We start from the raw sequence: 19,281 nt of genomic DNA on the forward strand, positions 1-19,281 counted from the left end.
TCCAACCATATAATAAGAACATAAGTAATCAAAATATACTTTCAAAATTAATATCAGAGTATTTTAAGTTTAATATAATTTTTTCTGTTTTTAAATTTTGAGTTTAGTAAAATATATATCACCTCCAATCTCACCATCCTAACAAAAACTATATATTTTATATTAGGTTTATTTTATGTCGGGCTTACGCTGGTTTATATTAAGAACAAGACCGGTACTATATACCAGGACATAATTTCACATTAAGTTTATAAAAAGCAGCTTAGGTAAAGCCGCAAACAAATTGGTTCGGTTTATTTCTTCAATATCGCAATAATTTAATTTAAAATAACTTAATCTAATAAGTAATAACCAATCGATGGTTGAGTTGATGGTTTTTTAATTTGTGTATGATATACATATACCATAAAATGTATAAATTTACTATACATGCAGAGGTGGAACTAAGATTTTTTATACCCGGGGAAAATATTAAAATTACGCCCAATCATAGACCAGGACTAAAATATCTTTCCCTACGATTGTTTTCTAATAACTGGAATTCAAATTACAAACTTACTACATTCTTATTGACTTTTAAACACATTAATGTTAACTAACAAAGTTCAAAATATCGAGTTAGTTCTTACTCATAGAATAATGTTATTGCTTGTGTTACAATAATTAAACTAAATAAAAGTTATTCTGATTTTTACATTGCTATTTGCTAACTATTAAATTTATTAATAATAAACTTGTTTAATTCAATGAAAAAACCTTTTAATTTAAAAAATTGTTCATTCAAATAATTCTTACATAAAAAATAAAAATTAATGCTGTTAAAAAAAGATGTATGATTAATATATAAAAAATGAGTTTCTTATTGTCCATAGAACAGATTTTATGAGAAAAAAATGTTGAAAATAATCAAATTTTAATTATTGACTGTTTTGTATAAAAATTCTTTTGTTGTTTTAGTTCTATACGCCTCAATTATAATAGACCTTTTGGTGAAATATAAAATCTCTTATTTTGATAAAGGTACACATTTAAGACCAATAAAAAATTTAATTTAATTAAACAATTTATAAAAGTAAAAATAAAAACCAAATATTTTTTTTTAAACATAAACAAATGTATAAACATCTTGGTAAATATTATAATGCATAATATTATACAATATTAACATAATTTTTAATATACCTACAGATATAATATATCGTACGTTGTTTGATACGCTTATAAAAGTTATTGTGTAGGCATAAGTAATTTTAATGTAAACACAGCATAAAATATCAATACATGTACCTAGTTTAACACAGAATCTTAATAATTATAGAACCTATATATACCAGTACACGTATACTTATACGAATTTATTCATAATTTTACCGTTAAATAGATGTCTAAATCTCTAGTTCGATGATCAAAATGACGAATCCGGATTATTAATATAATATTACAATATTAAAAAATATGCACAAAACGACAACACAGTAAAATTACATACAAAATATAAATGAAAAATGACAGAATAATGCATTTATCACTGGAAATTAATTTTGTACTATTTTTGTCAGTGTCGTCGTTGTTCGTCGACGATAGTCGATAACGTTCATACTTATTATTTAAAATATATGTTTATATTTAATTTTTATTATTTGTCTGTCTCTATATGTAATATGTGCCGTCGATGTACGCTGATTGCGCAGCTATACGTGCTTTAATAAATAATAATTAATAATAGAATGATGATTATTTTACGCTGTGTATGATTTTATTTAATATTTTTCATTCTTTTAAATGTAGCTATTATTATATCATAAACAAATTATGAGAAATAAAAATAGTTTTATAACTTCTAACAATAAACATTAAATAATGGCCCACAAAAAATTACGCCCGGGGATCAATCCCCGGATTCCCCCCCCCTTAGTTCCGCCACTGTAATACATGTCACTAAGTATACAAAAATTATGATGTATATTTCCTACTTACAAGTCATAATAGTATTTTAAGCTATATTGTGGTTGATCATATTTTTCATCGTATAATAATAAACTCTAATAGTTGAAATAAAATATTTTAACTATGAAATTGAATTTACGAAAACTGATTGTAAGTCTAGAAATTTTTTAATTAGATTGATCCTGCAATTACTCAATAAATTCACAATATAAAATTATCAATTTAATTGATCGTTTATGATATTATCTCGAAATAACTATAATGATAAATATTTATTTGCCATGATTCATTTTTGTATCTCTATAATATTTAAGTATACATAGAATAAAATTTGTTTTGTTTATAAAAAACAAGCCTAAAACAAGTAATTAAAAACTTTTATAATTTTTCTATTAGTTGTACATTTTTTGTCAAACTTAAAAATGGTTTAATATATCTTTTTATTAAAACGAAAAGAAAATTATAAATTTTTTGTAAATATGTCTAGTACAATAACTTATTTATAACGATTTTTCGTGAAGTAATTATTGTATGCCCCAACCCTCTATATTGAATATAATCCGAAATTCAACGCTGAATGTTGGAAACGACATGTGTAAAATTATATTCACCAACGGGGGGTGCTTCCCTCAGAGGCAGCTGCGGCCACCCTCGCCGGCAGCTGCTATAGTCGTTGCTAGGATACCAATGCCTCGCCGGCCCGGTACGCGTAAAAATCAATAAGCAGCCGGCTGGATGCTGAAACAGTATTTTATTCTTATATGGATATTGAAAAATATATGAACACCTGCCAATTTTATTATCAATGCTCATCGCCCCAATCGTAGAAATATAATATGTTCGTTCAAAATGAATTTAAAAATGTATTGAAATAAATGTTAGTTACGGCAGACTCGATATACTTTTAATTTATATATATACTTTTAAAAGATAACATCGTATTACGGTTTTCAAAAATATCATTTAACAATAGTATTAAAAAATAATATAAAAATAAAATTTAAAATATTTAAAACACTCCGATGCCCGTATGTGTTTTCACAGAATAATAATAAAAAAATTCTTTCTTTTTCATGCTACAGATTAAAGGGTTGAAACGGTGATACTTTTGGTCACTTTATAGAATCGTTTGCCCTTATTCTAAGATTGTACTTAAATATTCGGATACGTTAATGCCACCATTCCGTATCATATTTTAAGTACAAATGAATATTGTGTATGAATTAACGAGGGGTGCTTCCCTCGGAGGCAGTTGCGGCCACCCTCGCCGGCAGCTCCTGTAGTCGTTGCTAGGATACCAATGCCTTGCCAGCCCGGTGCGCGTAAAAAATCAATAAGCAGCCGGCTGGTTGCTGAAACAGTATTTTATTCTTATATGGATATTGAAAAATATATGAACACCTGCCAATTTTATTATTAATACTCATCGCCCCAATCGTAGAAATATAATATGTTCGTTCAAAATTAATTTAAAAATGTATTGAAATAAATGTTAGTTACGGCAGACTCGATATACTTTTAATTTATATATATACTTTTAAAAGGTAACATCGTATTACGGTTTTTAAAAATATCATTTAACAATAATATTAAAAAATAATATAAAAATAATATTTAAAATATTTAAAACACTCCGATGCCCGTATGTGTTTTCACAGAATAATAATAAAAAAATACTTTCTTTTTCATGCTACAGATTAAAGGGTTGAAACGGTGATACTTTTGGTCACTTTATAGAATCGTTTGCCCTTATTCTAAGATTGTACTTAAATATTCGGATACGTTAATGCCACCATTTCGTATCGTATTTTAAATACAAATAAATATTAATAATATATATTAATTAATATATTTTAATATGAATTAATCACATGATTGAATTCGAGTAAACTTATATTACGCATTCACACGCAGGATTATACATGTATTAGTCATTAAAAACGTATTCGTGTATAGATATATTGAAACTACTCAATTTGTATTCATTCTTCAAACGCTATTGATGTGATTAAAAACCATTTTAAAATAATACGCTTGCTCTTCCTCGTTTCGACGGTGTAGATATTCCAATGAAAAAATAATAGTAATAAGCTGTTGCTTGGCGACGGTTGCCATGAGCGACTATACAAAGATTTGCACAATGTTCCAGGCACCCTCGATAAAATGTATTTACACATAAAATCGATTGAGCCAACGTTCTGCCGACGGAGTTGTTATTTCAGCGGTGATGGTTTCCCCTCTACTTCAACCCCGTTAACGGTCACGTCCCGTCGCTCTTTGTTCATCACGAGACGGCACAATCTGACAACTCTGCACACATTCGAGCGGCACCCTATTTGTAATAAATTCGTGACTGTAAAATCGCTTTATCCTCAACTGTTAGTACGCAAGAGTTTTATTACAGTAAAATGTTTCGAAAAAAAAATAAATAAATAAGAAAAAACCGCATTAACAGTAAATCATACTCATACACCAGCTCTTTAATAAGGACTTCTGATTTTTAATTGAACAATTTTAAAGAAATTATGTACCATAATTATTATGATAATGAAATAAATAAAAAACGTTTTGTGCGAACTAAAATTATTATAATTTCACATGATACATATTTATTAATAATAAACTGTCCAATTTATAATATGCCTAGATATATTTTGAAGATAATTTTGATTCGATTTCTTTAGATAATATGATGAATTAGTGATTTAGAGTTTTTAACTTTTCAATAACTCGATTAAATATTTTTGCGTGATATATGTACCTACAATAACCTAACTTTAATAACTTAGAAAAATTCTCAGTTCTTGTATAAAAATTATACAAATATTCTAGAAACGTTTTGGCTCAATAATTATGAAAAGAAATCCACTACCCCTATTGTAAAAATGAAAGACTACAATATTTTGAAAAACGTCTCACATGCATTTTTTAATATTATTTTAACAAAACCTTATAATCGTTAGATAAAATATTTCAATTAAGAAAATCAAATACTGAAATACCTATCAAAAAATATTATACTTATAGGTACTTAGTACTTGACACAGCGAAAGACCGATAAAACATGTTCTGAAAATGTTGTTATAGTATAATCATAAAAAATGTTTTAGCTGTAAAACCATACCTAAAAGCAATAATAAGTAATAACTAATAAGTAATAAGCAAGTGGCACATCGTCAAAATGTTATAAGCTTATAGTGAATTCCGATTTTTTTATATACCAGCAGTCGGTGAAACTCGCTGAAAGAGAATACCCTAGATCGGAGACAGCGCTTGAGAAAAACCGTAGTTAGAAAAGTTATAGTAGTCAATAATTAAGTCTCGTGACGAAACCGATGATAACGATGTTTGATACGTTGGTACCACTGATTTGCCGATTCTACGCTTGGGCGGTGTCGTTTTGAACGCGTAAAATATACTAAATAAGTCTATGAAAACCAAATTTGAGTGTCCAGTGGCATAGCGGCACATACATTTTTATGATTGATCTAAAATAAAATGTTAAAAGCAATTTGGTATACTTCCAACAACAATTAGTTTTTAAGAATTTTAACAGTTATAAGTTTATAATCAGTTAAAATCTGGTACTGTTTATAAAATAATTGTATTGCTGAAAAATTCAATATTTTGTGCCTATAGTAACACTTCCTTAGTAATTTTTCTTATACCAAGGCTTGACTATATTATCTTTAGAATAAAAAACGTATCCGTGTATCCTTATGCACAAATGCACGTCAAACTCACTTCACAACGGTGCAGGCTTACAGATAATAGACTTAGTGATGAGCAGACATTGCCTGTCTGTTCAGAACAAAAACTTTTTAAAAAGTAAAACTGATTTTAATTTGAACAGTATAATACACTAAGTATGTATTAAATATAGACACCACAATAAACAAATTATTGATTACTCAAGTAACACATAGTTGTATATTCATAAGTCACAACCGTTGTAACCATAACAAAACTATAAAAAGTCTCGAACAGTCTTAAAAAAATTGTCATTTCTTATTCAAAAATACTTTTTAGTAACAATGACAACTTTAGCATGAATAGATTTTGAAATTTTTTATATGTTGAAACAAGTATTATTATGTTTTGATGAATATAACTAGTATATATATATATAATTATGTAATAGGTTCTAACTTCTAACATTTATTTATTCAAATCATAAAAACAAATATAAAAAATGTAATAAATTTATTTTTGGTTAAGTAAAATTACTAGAATATACAATATAAGTATATATTTTCTTATTAAACCAACCTCTACTTATTCTAACTGAAAATTGACAATTTTGGAATAGGTATCAATCGTGTAAAAATTTAGAGTAATGATATTGTACTACATTTTATAAATTTAATTTGACTATATATTTGATAATGTTTGGTACCAACTCGTATTTTAATTATTTTTTCAAGAACTTATTTAAACTTGGTCCTCATCCCTAAAATACAATAGCAACAACACTCAAAATAATTAAATAATTAATATGTTTAATGTATATAAAATAAGATAAGTGTAAATTCAATTCTTACAATATGTTTCAAATACATAATGATAATAATTCGTAAAACCATAGAGTGACAAACTACGATTTGTGTACCAATAAATTATGATACAATAACATAGAACATAATCATAGTTGTAAGTTAAAATATTAATTATTAAACAAAAATAATAATGAAAAAAATAATATTTATCTTATTATTTTAGCTTGTACTGAAATCATTACTTCAAAAAAATTCTACAATACTAAAAATATATTATGAAAAGTTGAATTTTAAAAATTCAAGTAAAACTTCTTAAATTTAATATTAAATTGTATTTTTAAAAAACAAACGAAATAATAATGATAATAAATGATAATAATAATAATAATAATAATAATAATTATATATATAATGATTAATAAGATACTTAAAATGAAACAAGTTATAAAACAACTTGAGGTATATATTTTGAAGTAATTAATTATTTGTAAAATTTCTTTTTTCTGCCATAATATTGACGAGTACCACCTGGCGTAGTAGGCCAAGCACCAGTACGTTGTTCAACTTGTTGTCGAATTTGTTCTTGTTCTTTTTCATTATTGTATTGTTTTTTCTTTAATTGAGTAGCCATAGCTAATCTGATCTGTTCACGGTGTCCGCTAATAGCATTTACTGCTGCATTTATAGTTTCACACCATTCACGCCGTTCATCTGTATTGTCAGCAGCCAGCAGTAGAACTTCACGAGAATTTTCATCATCGTGATCTCCATTATTTAAGTTATCACATTCACCATCATTATACAAAATCAAGCGTAGAGTGTTTGGCCGAGTGCATAGGTCTGGAAGAGCTGGAGCAGCAGGGATTGGCTTCTGTTTATGTTTTAGCTGTTGAGCTGGGACGGCAGTTGTGATTTCCTCTTCGAGTGGGGGTGGTGGCAAACAGCAGTTTAAGTCTATGCTACCTAGAGGCTAAAAATATTGTATGAATTAAATATTTATTACCACTATAGGTTAATCTAAAGTTTCCAAAAATAAAAATAAAAAAAATTCAAAAATCTTGTTTTTGTTTATGAATTAAAAAATGATTTAAAATATAAGTATTTAATTGACAACACTTAGTATTATACTATTTTATACAAGAAAAAATATATTAGACAATATAATAGTGTAAATAGAAATATTTTTTACGATTAGATTTTTGAATTTAAAAAAAATATTAAATACTCGTTGAGTATACAAATCATTTGAGTGGCTAGACGTGACGTGTTGGCTGCTACCAGTCATAGAATGCGACTAAGTTACAGCCATAGCTTCTAACTCCTGAACGTGTAACCACATGGATTCATAGTGGTTAAAAACCTTGCCACACATACATGTGTTTGCTAACCATAACAACCGTAACAATCGTAAAAACAACCTACCGTACTAATCTTACTCACAGTTCATAACCCCTACAACAGATAATGGCCCTAGTCACCGGGCTTAAGTTCAATAATAAAAAAAGAATCATTTGAGGTAAAAAAATCTATTTAATTTACAGTTTTAATTCAGAAACCAAATTTATATATGGTACATATGATAAAACTTGCAAGTATTATAGTTTTACTTGAATTGTTTATACAATCTGGTAAACATGCAATAACCAACGATGGTATAAACATGGGACTATTTGTAAGTTACTTTGAATAGTTTTAAAATTTAAAATCTTAATATTTCTCAACAATTTGTTAAAATTACCTAAATAAAATCCCTTAAAAATGAGTAATTTTAATGAAATAATTAATGTGAATAGGAATGTTTATTTTTGAATTAAATTCAAGTGCACTATCTAATAAATATATAATTATAAGTACCTCTCGTTCTTGTTCAGCATACTCTGGGTACATCCAATAACGTAACACTATGGTTTGCTGCTTAAATTTGATATCGTTTTGATGTTCTTGTGATTTGTCACTGTTATTTATAGATTTTTGTTGATTCATAGCAATTATTTCAGCCCGAAACCAAAGACGGCGCCATGAAGTAGTGCCACCTTTAGTACCACCAATATCTGCACGGCGTTTCCACTGACCCTCCCGCTCAAAATTATGTGTTCGTAACTCATGGTCGTCAAACAATGTTAAAAATCCTTCCAATCTTTTGCATTCAGATGGGAATTTCAGTGATTTAGGTGCCAAAACAGCTTTAATGCCACTAGAAGCATATGAATTGGATTCCGAAGATTTGTTATCCAAATTAATTTCACCCATATCATCTTCATAAGTATATTTCTCTCCTTCTTCTAGGAGGCTCATGTTTATGCGCACCGTTTCTTCCACTGCAGCATTTGTAGTAACTCTCGAACTGCTTGAAATACCACCTGATTGATGGACCTAGGCATAAAATAACAAAATAAATAATGATTTATTATTATAGACTAATAGAGCAAATGAAATAAAAACCTTATTCAAAGTAAACTGTTTCCGGTCCACCTGGCCGTCAGAAAAAACAAAATAACCAAGTTGTCGAAACACTGTATTCCGTACAGCCATTGGTCCACCTGGCGATTCAATAGATGCTGTTGCTGTTGAACCATGATGTTTTTTGGGATCCTTACTTGGGGTAGTGACTGTAGACCATAACTTGTCCTATTTAAAACATATAACTATATATTAGAATCAAAAAGTATTTATAATATATAAACAACAACTAAAATATTTGTTTCTAGTTTCTATCAGTATCGCCTAAAATTATTTTCAATATTTCAGTATTGCATAGAGTTAATAAAATACAAAAAATTCAAAGAGTATCTACTAAAATATAATATTCAAAACTCATAGAATATAGATTATAGCGATTAATTAAATAAACAATTACTGCAATAACATACTGACCAATACACTCTTATTTTCGTGGCCATCATGTTCCTTGACATTACCACCATTATGGTGGTCATGCTCTCCACTGCTTGTTGGGGATATACCATATAACTCAACAGTGATTTTCCATCCTCTGTCATCCAATCCATGGATCAATATAGGAGCACCCTCTGATTCGGTAGGAGCTGGACATTTTCGGCTACCAGAGTTTTTGACTCTTTTTTTAGTAATAAACTCAACATAGCCATAATTTATTTCATCAATGTTACGACAGATGGCAGCATCATTAGAGAATCGAAGCACTGACTCTTCAACAGCATCAGCTGGTCGAGAAGCAGCAGTCACTGGAGGACGGTGAACTGTAGCCACCGCTCTAATGGCACACACAAAATACCTATACCCCCCTGGCCATCTGGTCAGATTTTCTAATCCCTCGCCTGAATTATGCTTCATCTTATTGTGGTTTCCACCACTATTTAAGGATGATAAAATGGGAACACGTAGACTCTGAATAACAAGTGTTTTACCATTACCACGAGCACTTAAGTAAGTAGACCTTTCCCCCATGATTCCACCTGGTAATAATGTGCGTTCAACACGAAGCCTCTGTGCCTCACGAACTGCATCCGTTCGCCTCAGACCTATAAATAATACAAAATTAATTATTAGTTCAATAATTGTTAATAACTTGTTTGACAAAATATTTAGAAATATATATAAATACATTTATTACCATTAACTAAAAACATTATTTTTTTAGTATTTATAAAAATAATTTAAACAAACATTTTTGATGTTTTAAGATAATAATATGATTTAATATATTTATTGATTTTTATTCTAAAAACGCTTTAACTTAAGCAATTTTAAACTAATCATAACTAGGCATATACCTGCAATCAACAAAAGTCGTTCAGCATGTATATGTTCAGGTGAAAATTGATTAGAAATCACTGGGCGAAGAGTGTTTTTTTGCCTGTATACATCGCAAATATTCAAAGCTTGGGTGGCTTGTTCAATTATGCGGTCTTGTTCTGGTACCACTATCCGTTCTAAGTCTCTAGCTCGTGCTGCTACTTTTTCCAACTCTTGTAAATGTATTTCTTCTTCGTCAGTATCCTCGTCTTGTTCTTCAGTTACTCGTTCTGGAATTCTTATTTGTTGCTATAATAAAATATGAATTTAAATGTTAATAGTCAAGTTATTAATTGATATTAACAGTAATAAATACTACTAATCTAAGATATGATTTATAAATAACAATTTTAAAAATAGGATATAAGAAGTATATTTTATCTTATAGTAAGTCACCACTACAGTAAATGTATTGAATTATGAAATATTATTTAGAAACTATTCATAATATTAAATATATTTAATGCTATAATAATTTTTCTATTATAGTTATTTAATTTACAATTAGTAATATGGAAAGTTGAATTGCTGTTCATAAAATTTAAAATATTATTGTAAATATATAAAATAGTTTCTTAAGTAACAATGAATAATAATAATAGGTTTAACATAAAAAATCCAGGTTTTAAAATTATTTTGAAAAATACAAATAACTTTAAAATTGTAACCTATCAAAATTAGTAACTAGATCCAATTTCAACTAGAAACTATCTTCAATATTAAAAATCAAAGCATTATAAATTGTATATACACGAAGCACACATTAATGTAAAATCAATTAATTCATTGCTAAATTTGTACTTAGTAGACACAAACTACAAAAGGTTGTCATACATAATAAATACCTTGTTAGAAGAATTAGCTCCATTTAATCGTAACTGTTGCTGTTGTTTACGATATGTGCTAATTGTATGTACAAGCGCTGGCTTAGTGTTACTGCTACTACTGCTGCTGCTGCTACTGTTAAGTTTGTCAGGTTCAATATTGTCAACATTATGTTTGCTGTTATTAAACTGAAGTCGGCCACAAGAACCCAACTCTTTGGGTGAAAATACATTATCAGTAATAGGTTCTGCTAATTCTTCTTCTCCGTCAGAATTCACAAACTCAAAGTATTTGTCAATGAGTCGAGACTCAGGTAACTGATTGGCCTGTGCATTGCATTGTTGATCTAACCCTTGTCTTTGCTCAGTTGAGTTAGAGAAACTTTTGTTACCGCTAAGACTTTCATTGCCGTGTTGGAATATAAAACTAGAACAAGCTTGTGATAATGGACTACCTGCATGGCTTGACAGTAAAGAGCAGTGACCACCACCAGGGGTACTATTAAATCCTGTAATAGGTGTGGATGGAGAAGTTACCTATAAATGTACATATCATTAGAAATTATAAAATATAATTGGTATAAAAATATATTACTATACTAACCTCTTGAAGCGAAGCTATGTTATTTGTTTCTGGACTTTTTTCTTTCTGATGACACCTATAACGTTTAGCCCCTAAATTTTCAGCATCATCGCAGTCTTCGGGTACAGATTCGGAAGATGTAGTAGAAGTATTTAAAGCACTGCTTCCATTACTGCGTCTCTGTACACATTAATTATAAAAATAATTAATAAACATACACAAAATAAACACAAACAATACTACCTTGCATGCCATAGGTTGAATTTCCAATGGTGTCAGTGAAGTATCGTTTCCTAAGTTATCATCTGCTATCAAAGATAAATCTGGATATAAGTTGGAAGATGGTGAAGCCGGCTTGTATTTAATAGAACCTATAACATAAAAAAATGTAGTATCATAAATAACACAAATCTTGATAAAATAATATTTTTTATGTTCAAATGCATATAGAAAAGATATCCAAAGTTAACTTTATAAATTGTAAAACATAAAATATTATAACAGAATTATTGTACCTGAATTATATTTATCAAAAGGACCTCTTTTTAACCCAATTTTATCTTTAGTACTATTATCTGATGATTGTTCATCATCTTCTAGTTCGTTGATCAATTTCTTTTTTAAAAGCACATTTTTTATACATGGTGGAGTCCATACAGAGCGTTGATGTTCAATTAAATTGTTTGAGGCAGCAGAAGCACCAAGACTTGTCCTAGGCCTAGAGCCACGTCTTGAAGGTGGGGTAGATTCACTACGTGGAATAGGACGTGGTGGCGTTTTAATTACTTCTTCTGCAGATTCTTCAGTTGCTTCATTAGCAGCAGTTGTTGATGTTGTAGTATTAACAGTAGCAGGGGTAGTTTTAGTCAAAGATATGGTTACAGTTGTAGTAGTAATTGGTTTTTTACTCTGCTGTTGAGTAACAATATTTGGCTCAAATAATGCTCGACGTTGTGCAACTGTCAAAGTAGTAGAACTGAGATTTGGTGAATGTTTCTGAGGCTGAGGTTCTTTATCTAACTGCTGCTGGTGGCGTAGTTGTTTCAACTTATTACTGTACTGCTGTGGTTTTGGTTGCTGTATGTCAGTTGATTTATTTTCATTAGTCTAGAAAATATCAAAATGCATCATTCTTCTAAACATTTTAAATTACAAGGTATGTATATAAATTTTAAAAAATTATTAATACATATTTTAACATGCATAACCTTTTATTATTATACATTACCTTAATTATATCTTTTTTAATAGCATATTGTGAAGACACAGTTACCAATTTGTTAGGTTCATTTTGAATGTCATTAATTTTTTCTGTTTTCTAAAAAAAAAAAATATATAAATACATTTACATTCATTTTAATGTTATTAATATATATATATAATATAATGGGCATCTAAATATAAATTACACATTTACTATGCACATAGTTTAAGATATACGTATGAGTGCAATTACTTATATAATATAATTTTTATTATTAATTTTATAATAAACCAAAAATTATTATATCAATAAAATTATGGTAAAAATAATAATAAAATATATTATAAATTTATAAAGGAGTATCTGTCAAATCTAAAATCAATGATTGCACTTCATATACAATTCACTAGTATAACTTTTAATAAATTTACTTTAGGGTTTGAAATATTTTCACTTTGTTTAAAGTTCTGATCATCTGATAACCATTGATCTACTTGGTTGGCAAGTTCAGCAAGACGAGTACGTCGCTGACGACGTGCAGGTGGTGAATCCGATTGCTGAATTGTTGGCGATGTTTCCATGGCTGATGAAGGTGTTGGTTGAGATACTTGGGACAACGTGGACGCAAGAAGCTTTTGACGTCTTTGTGTCCTTTCTAACATGCGCTGGAAAAACAATAAAAGTTTAGAATATATCTATGTGCAATCTACCAATGAATTTTAATCCAACATCATAATGTAATTTAAGAGAAAATATAATTTACAAGCTTTAACTTATTTATTCAACACGTTGACCAATATACCAATATACCACCTCACAATTGTTTAGTATAATATATAATATTTATAAAATATATGAAGTGTCATGTCTGTACATATCATGATTTATGAATAGTTAATGTTATATGTAGGGCTAAGATTTATATACAATAAAAAATGATGAAATATGCATTTGTTTAATTAAAAATATGCAAAAATAAGCAATAAAAATATGTTAAAATATACCACATAATTATTGTTAAATAAACACATTTTTTTTTTTCAAATTACTCTAAACATGTTAAAATGAGCCAATAAAATATGATAAAATAAACACTTAATACAAATACATTAAAAAAAATTCTAAAATCTATAACTTATCTGTTATTTTTGAATTCATTTCATTTAAGCTATTCAAATGAATTACATAAGACAATAATATGGTGTTTTAAATTTTCAAAAGTAAACGATCTTCTATTTGACCTTAATAAATTTTTATATTTGCTAAAACTTTGCTCAACATCACACGACACAATTTTTGCATATTTAAATTTTGTTTGAAATCTTCACCTAGATTGTTGCCATTTAAAATTTTATGTATTTTAAACATAGATTTTAGTCCAGTATTTTTTTCTAACACATTTTTTAATTTGTTATCGATTTTTTAGCAATAGGTTATTTGTTTTGGCTAAGTTTAAATTTAGTTTTTTCAACGATTTTCAAACTCTCATCAAGTAAAAGTGAGGCATTTATTAATTTTAAAATAGATTGGGTGATAAAGCCAAAATTACAATTTATATACGCTAAATTATTTTGTATATTTCTATTTTAAAATAAAGCTATAGTATTCTTTATTGATTTCGCAGAACTTTTGTCTAAAGATAAAAGCACCAATTTAATTGAGTTGAAATTATCAGCATAATATGATGTGGCTTTTAGCCAAGTTCCTCATCGGGTAAGTATACCTACTAAGTATAGGCTATAAAGGTAAAAGTAATTCTCGAAATTTGAACACATGACTCAGAACTTTTCAAAATACTTTTTTCACACAACTTATCATGTTATCAATATTTGGATACTCCAGAATTATACCATAAAACATGCAATTTTCGTGTTTTTGTAGCTAAAATATACAAAAATATGCATTTTATCCAAAACATGCAAAAAAAATAAAAAAAAATACCACCATTTACCTCGTCATGAACTGATTCATGAGCATTATTAACAAAAGTAGTAATAAGAAGTTGCAAAAAAAACATACCAATGCATATAAATCCTAGCCCTAGTTAAATAAGACAAATAGATACACCAATTATATTGAGTAATGACTTTATAAAACTTATTACATAATGATGGAAGATTGGTATAAAATATAAAAACACAAATCTTTCTAGAAATACATTTTAAATGTTTTAACTTTTTTTTTTTTTAATGTTATATTTTAATAGGTGTGTATTATATAATTACAAACTTGATTTTTATAATAATTTAACATACTTTGATTAATTAACTCAATACCTGAATCTACTTATCAAAAGAATAGAAATTGTATTATTAAATGGTTGTCATTTTGTTAGGTTCTTTTACATTTAAAAATATAACCTATGTTAAGTAATATGAACTAATAAGAGTTAATAATGATGATTGAATAAAATATGGGCTTATCACTTTTAATTGGCAACTCATTTAGTGTAGGTAAAGATTTTTATCTATTTTAAATGATTTGTATTATTTATATTTATACCTACCTACACCTTGTAAACATATTTATTTAGCTTAAATTACAAAAATAATAATAATGATACTAATGAAAAATTAAATATTTTTTGATTTATAAGCATATATTAAGAGAGACTCAGCACTTTTCTCTATCGAGAATTTTACCATTCCAAAGGTTTAGTTTATTAACATAATAAAAATGCAGTCACCTGAGACCACATATTAAAAATAGTTTAAGCTATTATAGAAAAATGAGAGTTAATTTTATGTAATTTATTATATGATTAAATTCAACCAAATTTATCCCAATCAAATTCACTACCAAGAATCAATATCTAAGTTTCATGATTAATTAATTCAATATAATAAATACCCATGATAGATTTTTATGGTTACAAAAATACATTTTCATTTAGTACCAAGCCAAAATAAATGCTTACTTTCCTAATATACTACTATTTTTTTTTTAAATACCTATACAGGTATGTGTAGTATAAACTATGGTGCCATAATGAAAGATGGTATCTATTAAAATGTAAATTAGTTCTTATTTTATAAATTTTTTAATTGTTAACAAAATTATTTAATAATATTTTGATCATTAATTGGTAGTAATTTACCACAGTAATAGTTCTGGATAACTTTTTTTTTTTGTGTGTGTTAACTCAATTATTTATACAGTAGATTCTTAATATGTCGAACGTCGCTATCTCGAATTTTTCGTTATCTCGAACTACTTTGAATTCCCCTTACACTTAATAGTGTTTTGCTCTCGATAACTCGATATAAAATTAATCGTTTTTCATTATCTCGAGTTCACAAATAATATTTTTGTTACGGTTAACATAGGTATTGTCATCAACATAGTCATTTTTACCCAAGTAACAACTCAACAAGCTAAAGATGCTTTAAAAACATTAAGGCATTTTGTTGAGACTACTACAGGTATGGATGATAAGGCTTTTTCTGCATTAAATAATTTGGAAGACGTCGTGGCAGAAAGAAGTAATATGAAGCAAACCTTAATGACAGATTTTTTTAAAGAAAAATAATTTATTCAGTCATTTCAGTATTTTAATTATTCAAATTTTAGTCTATTTTAGTCATTCGTATTATTTATTATTCATATACATTATACAACATACATTTATACATACATATTAGTTTTTTTATTTCTTAATAAAACTCGATATCTCGAACTTTTTTCTGTTCCCCTTAAGATTTGACATAACGAGAATCTACTGTATTATTTTTTACAAAACTTAAATAGATACAGCATTTGTAATAATCAAAAATGATTATAAAACAATAAAAAAATAGTATTTACTATATATATACATTTTTATAGGTTTTATAGGTAGATATTTCTTACTATTCAGGGTATTCGTTTAGTATGTGACCTACCTATATTACTGAGTTTAGTGTGTGACCTACCACAACGATTATCTATATTATATGAATGGAGAGCATATTCTTGTTTAAAAAATATAGTCTATGATCATAAAACAGTAAACCATTCAAAAAATTTTGTTGATCCAACTACTAGAGCTCATACACAAGCATTTGAATGTTCATGGAGAGTATTAAAAACTAAAATCCTACGAAAAATGCATGGAACTGATACATGGATTATACTGATATTCTGTAATAATAAAATAACCTAATATTATATAATTTTTAATTTGAATGTTTTTAAATTAATTATCGGCCCGGTAGGTCACACATGCAAAACAAACACCTTATACGGTAGGTCCCTCGACCAGTAGGTCACATACTAAACGAATACCTTATTCAGTTTATTTAGAGTTACCAGATAAACATACAATAACTACATAACATACACTGAGTTCTTTTAAAATACATCATTACCTAATTACTTATTTGGATATTGTTCGGTGATATTATGGTAAAAAAAACTTGATACTATTTAAAGCTCATTTTGACAGTCTAATTACTCTAATCATTTATGTATTACTATATAACCTGGTAAAAACGATGTAAAATAACAAGATAAACAACATTCCACAATGTCATTTTACAAAAAATTTCAGTTACTTCCACTTAGACAGAGCTATACTATGACTGTTTTGATAGACATAATTTATACAGAATATTTGATTTAAAAAAAAAATGATAATGAAATTCAGATAGATATCAATTGCACAAAAATCAACCTAGATAAGTGACCGTTGGTTTTATTATTTAAACAACAATAACAAAAGCGTAGCTCTCTCTTGGACACAACAAATATAAATATGCTAAAAATCTAAACGAACATTTCATAAGCAATGGGCTACATAAAAATTATTATCTACTGAAGTCGTACACAGACATACATGACAAGTGACGAGATAAATTAAATCTTTTACACGGTCATAATAGCGATTTGCTGTTATGTCTATCGTCTATCGGCTGTTGTATAATTAATAATTATCATCGTAATCGTACTAAATTAAAAACATATTCCAATGACTTACCTCTGTAAAGTCGTCCATGGTAAATCGCTTGAACGGAACAGTTGCAGTTCCGACTGTCACGGTCCGGATGGCTTGGTCACGGGATTTGGAAGGGCACAGATGAACGGAAAACAGACGACTGCGAAACTCAACCAGGAAAGATTTCTCACGGCGGTATTATCGACGGAAAAAAAACCGATATCATTAAAGTCGGCGTCGACAAAACGAGTTCGATAAGACTCTGGCGACGAAACAATAAAAGCGCGGGACTTCACTTTTTCAGTGATTTCGCGTTCGAATTTAACGTCCGGTAATCTCAAAAACGGTGTTAGTGCGCCGCCGCCGTTACGTTGCGTTGCGCGTAAACAATATGCCGGTGGGGATATGCGAACGCCGCGCAACGGTCGTTTTCTAACCGTCGCTATGGAGGTAATTTGTCGCGTCGGTAGACGTGGTACCGGCCTTGCCGCCTTGGCACCACTACGCCGCGCCGTCGACTCGTTACGATGCGGAAAAGGGAATCGACGGTTGAGATTTCTGATTTCAATTATTTTAAATCGGAATTTAACGATGTCGACGCTGTCCACACCTACCACGTACGCACTATGCGCTGTTACTAAACCGCAAAAATGATAAATGTATAGGTACTTATTTGTTTACAGTTTTACAGACAACCTTATTAATATGATATACTTATATTACCATTAGGCCCAAAATATATAGTTTAACTTTCTCAAATCTCAAGATTCTATGAAAGAATAACAACTCAACTGACAACTACCTATTTCAAAAACAAATTAAAAATGTAGGTACCTACCTATATTAAATTAATATCAATAATCAATTACTTGCTGTATATTAAAAGCTTTAATAATTATAATTTTATTATCACGCATATATTAAATTATACATAAAGTGTTTTTAATGTTGTGTAAAATAAGCGTAGGTATCATACTATTATAGTTATATTATTTAATCAACTTGAAATTAATTAATAACTAGCTTGAAAATTAAAATATTGATAAAAATCAAACTATAAATACAAATAATATTTTTACTTTTAAATTTAATAATAGTTCAATTCACTGTAACATAAACTTAACAACAAAGGATCTCAAATTATTTGCGCTGTACGTTTGTACACCAGTGTGAATTAAAGTAATTAGGTATTAAAAATTTCGCTATGTATTTTTGTTTTTTAATCTGTATATTTCATATATTTTTTTTAACTTATATTACAACTTTTATGTTCGAAAATATTATTAAATTATATTATAATATAAAATACGTATTATATTAACAAATAAATAAATACTAGTAAAATGATATTAAACAATAATAAAGATGCACAAGTACATTTTAACTATCAGAAAATTTCATATTTTCGCAATCTCTGTTTAGTGGTTTAGTGCCTAACGCTTATTAAATATTTTAAGATTTTAAAATTGTATAAATATAAGAAAAGTTGTATTATACAAAAATAAAATGAAAAAAATGAACTTGATATATTATTTTATGAT

At 28.1% G+C, this 19,281-nt stretch overlaps 1 protein-coding gene across 1 annotated transcript; it reads right to left on the bottom strand.

The window, feature by feature from the left end:
• Window positions 1-6,874: 6,874 nt before the first annotated feature.
• LOC112595725 lies at window positions 6,875-18,111 on the bottom strand. The gene is made up of 12 exons (XM_025341025.1): window positions 17,783-18,111; window positions 13,260-13,493; window positions 12,853-12,942; window positions 12,140-12,731; window positions 11,868-11,995; window positions 11,646-11,804; window positions 11,063-11,578; window positions 10,196-10,466; window positions 9,318-9,943; window positions 8,886-9,071; window positions 8,298-8,816; window positions 6,875-7,413 (listed from the first exon to the last, which is right to left on the bottom strand). Exons 1-12 carry the CDS (start codon window positions 17,798-17,800, stop codon window positions 6,925-6,927), a joined length of 3,828 nt encoding a protein of 1,275 aa, XP_025196810.1. The 5' UTR covers window positions 17,801-18,111; the 3' UTR covers window positions 6,875-6,924.
• Between the last annotated feature and the right edge of the window lie 1,170 nt (window positions 18,112-19,281).

The sequence above is a fragment of the Melanaphis sacchari genome, unplaced genomic scaffold, assembly GCF_002803265.2.
Source record: "Melanaphis sacchari strain LSU unplaced genomic scaffold, SCAv2.0 Contig29_pilon_pilon, whole genome shotgun sequence".
Lineage (NCBI taxonomy): Eukaryota > Metazoa > Arthropoda > Insecta > Hemiptera > Aphididae > Melanaphis > Melanaphis sacchari.

What these genes read in the sequence shown, in the direction of transcription:
- LOC112595725 (XM_025341025.1), bottom strand. An exon ending in TTAAAAAAGATATAATTAAG is followed by an intron (nt 12,732 to 12,852) that starts GTAATGTATAAT and finishes GATATTTTCTAG; the next exon opens with ACTAATGAAAATAAATCAAC. An exon ending in ACATAGCTTCGCTTCAAGAG is followed by an intron (nt 11,579 to 11,645) that starts GTTAGTATAGTA and finishes GTACATTTATAG; the next exon opens with GTAACTTCTCCATCCACACC.